Below are 6,000 nucleotides of genomic sequence, written 5' to 3'. Positions count from 1 at the left end.
AATATCAGAAACCAAAATTAATTTAGGGAAATGTAGATCATCGAATAATTCAAAGATTTTGTATCATTCAACTAGCTACAATTCTTTAACGATACTGTACAGACAACATAGAGGAAATATATTCTTTAATAATGATGTCTGGATAAGCCTCTGCCTATAGGTGTACCATCTAAATTCTTATGTTAAAATGGGATCAGTTGGCCAAAAAGTCGTTTGGCAAGGCAATTATCCACGTTTGTAACTCTCCACTCAGGTGTTGGGTACCCGGTAGGATGTGAATGTTAATGTAAATTTGGTATGTGTGTAATGGAAGAAAAAAACCCTGGTTGCCAGGAAGCTCCCTAGGGAGTAGATATGGTGCATTTTATGTGTGGAACAGTGATGGATCCATTAACCGGGTAAGCACACAAAGTGATTATTACAGATACAAAACATTAAGCACTATAAATGGAACTATTGTTGTTATTAAAACAACTTATATGGATTATTTATCATGGGCTATTTATTTATGTTTCTTTGTTTCCTTGAATATAAATTGAATTTGTTGTGATATGATCGTTCTTTCAGGCTCTAGTGAATATTAATGAACCTGAGATGACTGAGTATTGTCCATGTCTTGATGTTGTTGGACGCGTTACATCTGATCTTGATGAAGAAGGAGATCAGAGAGCTACTGAGCTCATCTGGGGAGCCATCGCAAGAGTTCTTCTTATTACTCAACAGTTTCTTCGAGAATGGCCTGGATTCTATAACATGGTGAGAATTGTTGTCTCCTTCTGTACATCATTTATGTCTATGTCCATGTTTTTTTTTTTTCTAATGCATCTCAAGTTTATCTAATTAATTATTTTGGCACCCTTTTCAGCATTCCCTTTTTTAACGTGCAATATTTTGTGTAAGAGTATTTATATATTTTATTCATGTCTCTGGAGCAGCATGTGTGGGGGCTCATGCCTTCGGGCAACAGTGATGGATTTCGCTTTTGTGCCCCCTGACCCACATGCCGTTCCCGCATTTCTTTGCATTTGCATGTTCATGTACTGTAATTTTTTTTATTCTCATGTAATGTGTATGTACTTTTTATATTGGTCAAATAAATAATAATAATAAAAACTGATGGGCAGGTGGAAGTTGGGCAGAGCCTCAAAGGTTTAGGATAACTGTCGTCCCATCTGTGCGTGGGAGTGTGTGCACTGAGGCTATGTGCCTTGTGTGTGAACTTGTGCGTTAGTGGATAAAAGCATATAATATTCAATTATAGTACTCCACCCCATTTTATTGCCCCATGCAATAGTTGTTTAAGCATGTAATTTTGTTATTGCTTTCTACTGTATCCATAGGTTACTATAACCCCGTTCAACATGTTCTATACATGTAGTAGTTCAGAGATTGATGTAGCACCCGAGGTTCCTCTGCAGCTCTGCTTACATACCTTGTTCACTGGAAACACTTCTATCAACCTATCACAGAATGGAGCCAGCTATGAGATTGATCTAGGACTTATGTTCCCAACCCTTGGTAAGGGATTTCTTTTAAAGTACAGCTAAGAAAATACAAGAAATGCAATCAACCATTCTTTGCCAATTAAATGAAATACTGAAATGAAAAGCAAATGATGTTCATCAAAGAAAAAAAAATTACATTCCTTGTTCATTAAGAAGTAAAACATATTAATTTAATTGAAGTATAATTGTGCTATCCATATCTCTCATTTTCAAATTACGTTTAATCCATTCTCAGTGTGTGTTGATAGGTTTTTTTTCTAATCTTTCCATATCGTTATGTATTTTGTATCTTCATGTAGAATGATGTTTGCTATAGAAAAGAAAGAAATTTAGAAAATTGAACTGGCCAATCTTGCTGTAAAGAAAAATTAAACAAAATAAATATACACAAGCTCAAATTAATAATGTGGCTGTATTTACAGGGGAACCATCTGAATCTGTTCATGAATGGCTAGAAGCCTTAGCTCTTTCTGCTACTGACGGCAATGACACATGTCCAAGTCCAATCTCAGAGACGCCCTCTACTCTACCTGATCCAAGTAGACTCTCAGAAGAAGTCACAGGTAGCTCAGACTCCACACCACAAAAGGTAAGTTTATGTCCATTGAGTGTTTGCTGGAGTGCCTTTCCCTTGAGGTTATCTTACAACTTGATCCATGAGACACATTCCATTAAAAACCATTTAAGGTAAAAGTATCAGCAAAATATCTTTGGATAATAAAATATTAGATAAACATGCCTTTGAAAAAGTTCAAGTATTTCTAAAATTTGTCCTTGACTTATTGATTCTGTTTTTATAGAGCACTTTATACATCAAAATGATGCCTTTGAGTGATTTACAGATATATTACAACATGTTACGATCAAACCGAGTCTTCTTTTTCCATTATAGTACGTATACTTCTTACTTTCACAAGTTATGATATTGATATTATTGTGCAGGAATCCAGTGATGGTGCATCAAGGGATTCTCCAATGGCTAAGGATAAGAAGGTAGCTAAGAAGAAACCAGTAGAGATCAAGTGGGATCTAGTCGAAGAAAATACAACAAAGATTAGTGAAGAGGATGAGATCAAGGAAGCAAGGAGGGTAGGTGAAAAGCTTGATATTATAGACCTTGCGTCTGCTCCTGTGATATGATCTGTCACTTTAGGATAAGTTCTGTGTCTGATCTCTCTTCTATATGTTCATACCTGAATGGATTATCTATCTACTTATCTTTCTTATCTGTGTCTTGCAGGGGCCGCGGAAGCGGGGGGGGGGGGGGGGGGGGGGGGGCTTCAGCCCCCCACTTTTTTCCAAAACCGTGTACAAAAACGTAAAAATGACCATAGGATTGTGATTTTTTGCATGGTCAATGGTCAGCCCCCCCCCACTTTTGGCTCAGCCCCCCCACTTTGAAAAACGTTCCACGGCCCCTGTCTTGAAAAGGAAGAGGTATGACACATGATTTGATTTATGTATTCTTGGATATTAACAGGTGGCTTTAAGTATTATTTAAGAATGTCATTATGTCATTAAAATAGATTACAAAAAATGAAACATCTATTCATTTTGATAACATCATGGTTTACATTCTTCAGGTCGCCAAGGCTTTTGTAGCTGTCATTCTTGCTGAATCAATGGCAAAATACATCTATGAACATGAAGACAATTCCAATATTAATGGTCATGCCCCTGGTGCAACTACCTCGACTTCAAGTAGGAGTGCACGTCATGCTGCTGCTAAAGCATCAGCTGAAGCTGCCAGAGCTGCTCAGAGTGGTGATGCTGAAGCAGCAGCTAAAGCTGTCATTGCTGCGGTGAAGGCTGTTGAAGATGTGACAAACCCAAGGAAGAATCATACCAGAATTAAAAGCCCAGTCAAGAGTAAAATGTGCATCATCTTGTGAGTGTACCAAAAGACTCTGATTGCACTATAGGTTACAATATTGGTGCAAAATACTGCTTGGTTAGAAGAGGTCTAGCACATTGCTGTTTCTGCTTAATAGTGTGTTATTTTTGCAGATTGGCTAATATTGTTAGAATCAACAACTAAAATTTCCATTCCATATGCATATTGCTATCTGTTGTGGTAATTCCTGGAGAAGGTTATCCTGTATGAATTGACAATTATAGTTAAGATAAAAAGGATCAATTAAGATGGCAATGTCAGTAAAATTACTTTCTCTTGAGTCACCAGGTATGTCAGTTTGGAGAAGAAAAACTATCTTGCGAATGGGGTACACTATTAGCAACAAGTATATAAAAAACTACAAATTGACTCAGTTTTGAAAGGACTGCATTAAATTTCCTTCTGTTTAGTGAAGCCAATATATTTTAAGAACACAGACAGATATATGTGTAACTAGTTTTTTCGATCTGTTCACTACATGAATGAGAAGAGAGAGAGGAGGAAACAAAGAATTCAAGCAAAAGGAGAACTTGGGTCCAATTATCAGACATCAATTAGAAAAAAAAAATTAGCTAAAGGTATTGTCCTCTGACTGGAATATAGACTCTAGAAAATATTTATCATTTGAAAGTATGACCGAGGGGCGGGGGGGGGGGGCACTTACATTGACGAGTGGATACCATGCGCGACCAAAAAAACGTAAAAAGGATGTCATTTTCAGGATTGGGCACGCTACGTATGTAACGTAATGTCAAAAACACTAAAATAATTTAAAAAGGGTATCAATTTTCGATAGAAAAGCTACGTGTTTAGGGTCAAATTTGCGAGGGTATCAAAAATCAAGACTAAAATGTCTTATAAAGGATGTACTTTTTGCCCCAATTAGTCAACACTACGTGTTTAGAGTACGATTTGCGCGTGGGACTGTACTAAACCCAATGATGTAGGTAAAGGTAAAACCGACGACCGCGACATCTGTGACATAACAATTGAAATCTCTCTCTGTACGTGTTTAGGGGCTCAATTCAACGAATACTTGCCAATAGTATCGTTTTGTTTCCAATACTTGTTAAGGGTAGGGTTTCACACGCCAATACTTGTTAAGGGGTGCATTTTCAGAGTTAGGAAAATACGTGTTTAGGGTGCTTTTTGAGACCTCATGGTCGCGCATGGTATCCACTCGTCAATGGAAGTGGCCCCCCCCTGGGAAGTATGATAAGGTTAGCATATCTCTTAGGAATTGTTGATCAATCTGATTTAACTGCCTTCAAGAGAACCCATTTCTCAGAGAGTATCATAAGAGTAGAATAATGATAAAGTAGCAAGCTTAATACTGTTTTTGGTTGATAATTGGTTATTAAATTGGTTTTATATCATGTATATTTTGTAATTAAACAGATTCTTATTATTTTACTATAGATTAGAATTTTAACATTGGTTTTAAGGGGCTGTGGAATGGGGGGGGGGGGGAGGGGGTGGGGCTGAGTTGGCTTCAGTCCCCCACCTTTTTTCCAAAATCATATACAAAAATGTAAAAATGACCATCTGAATGTGATTTTTTGCATGGTCAGCCCCTAACTTTTGCCCCCCTTACTTTAAAAATCATTCCGTGGCTCCAGGGTTTGTACAAAGTGAATGTCTGTCAATATTAAAGTGGGTGTAATGTGCAGTGTACTGCAAGGATTATTGTGTTTTCTTCAAAATGTAGGATAAAGCTTTCAATTGAAAATTATTAACAAATTAGCAAACAAAGAAATAAATACATGCAAAATGAATGGATTACAAGCTGTATAAATTAAGAATAGGGAAATATGTTCAAGGACAAGTCTACCCTAACGAAAAGTTGATTTGAATATATGGAGAAAAATCAAACAAGCATAACACTAATCAAAATTGGATGTAAAATAAGAAAGTTATGTCATTTTAAAGTTTCACTTATTTTTCACAAAACAGTGATATGCACAACTCAGTGGCATGCAAATGAGACAATGATGTCCGTCACTCACTATTTCTCATGTTTTTTATTGTTTCAATTATACAATATTTCATTTTTTACAGATTTGACAATATGGACCAACTTGACTGAATCAAATAGTTTTAAGCAATGCTAGTTCCACATTTTCATGGAGGAATCAATCATTAAGTGTACGTTGTTTCACTTGACAATGAGGAGAAAATTAGAATATTTCATATTTCATGTAATAGAATACAAAGGAAATAGTGAGTGGATGACATCATCAGTCTCCTCATTTGCATACTGACCAGGATGTGAGTATAACAGTTGTGAAATTAAGCAAAACTTTAAAATGTCATAACTTTCTTATTTTACATCCGATTTTGATGAAGTTTTCAGTGTTTTGCTTGTTGGATTTTTCTCTTTTTATTCAAATCAACTTTTTGATGGGGTGTACTTGTCCTTTAAATACAGTGACATAACTTTCATTTGCTTTTTAATATAGAAATTGTGTTCCAACACAGAATTAAAAAAAAAATTATCAATGGCATACAATTTTATTCCAATTGAGCATTTACCATTTATCATGTTAATTTATTGACAAGCTCTATAGATTTTTTTGAATGTGTAAAATAAAGCAAATTGCC

At 35.9% G+C, this 6,000-nt stretch overlaps 1 protein-coding gene across 1 annotated transcript; it reads left to right on the top strand.

Moving 5' to 3' along the window:
* Window positions 1-570: 570 nt before the first annotated feature.
* On the top strand, window positions 571-3,957 carry LOC129256115 (uncharacterized). Its single transcript, XM_054894395.2, has 5 exons — window positions 571-756; window positions 1,341-1,518; window positions 1,928-2,094; window positions 2,448-2,594; window positions 3,089-3,957. Exons 1-5 carry the CDS (start codon window positions 595-597, stop codon window positions 3,395-3,397), a joined length of 963 nt encoding a protein of 320 aa, XP_054750370.1. The 5' UTR covers window positions 571-594; the 3' UTR covers window positions 3,398-3,957.
* The last annotated feature ends 2,043 nt before the right edge of the window (window positions 3,958-6,000 follow it).

This window comes from Lytechinus pictus, chromosome 3, assembly GCF_037042905.1.
Source record: "Lytechinus pictus isolate F3 Inbred chromosome 3, Lp3.0, whole genome shotgun sequence".
Classification (NCBI taxonomy): domain Eukaryota; kingdom Metazoa; phylum Echinodermata; class Echinoidea; order Temnopleuroida; family Toxopneustidae; genus Lytechinus; species Lytechinus pictus.
The sequence above is the reverse complement of the archived record's forward strand: the minus strand, read 5'-3'. Positions and strand labels throughout refer to the sequence as shown.

Excerpts from the sequence above, each read along its gene's own strand:
- LOC129256115 (XM_054894395.2), top strand. The coding sequence starts at position 595 with ATGACTGAGTATTGTCCATGTCTTGATGTTGTTGGACGCGTTACATCT. Across the intron at positions 1,519-1,927 it reads ACTTATGTTCCCAACCCTTG|GGGAACCATCTGAATCTGTT; the intron begins GTAAGGGATTTC and ends CTGTATTTACAG. Across the intron at positions 2,595-3,088 it reads AGATCAAGGAAGCAAGGAGG|GTCGCCAAGGCTTTTGTAGC; the intron begins GTAGGTGAAAAG and ends TACATTCTTCAG.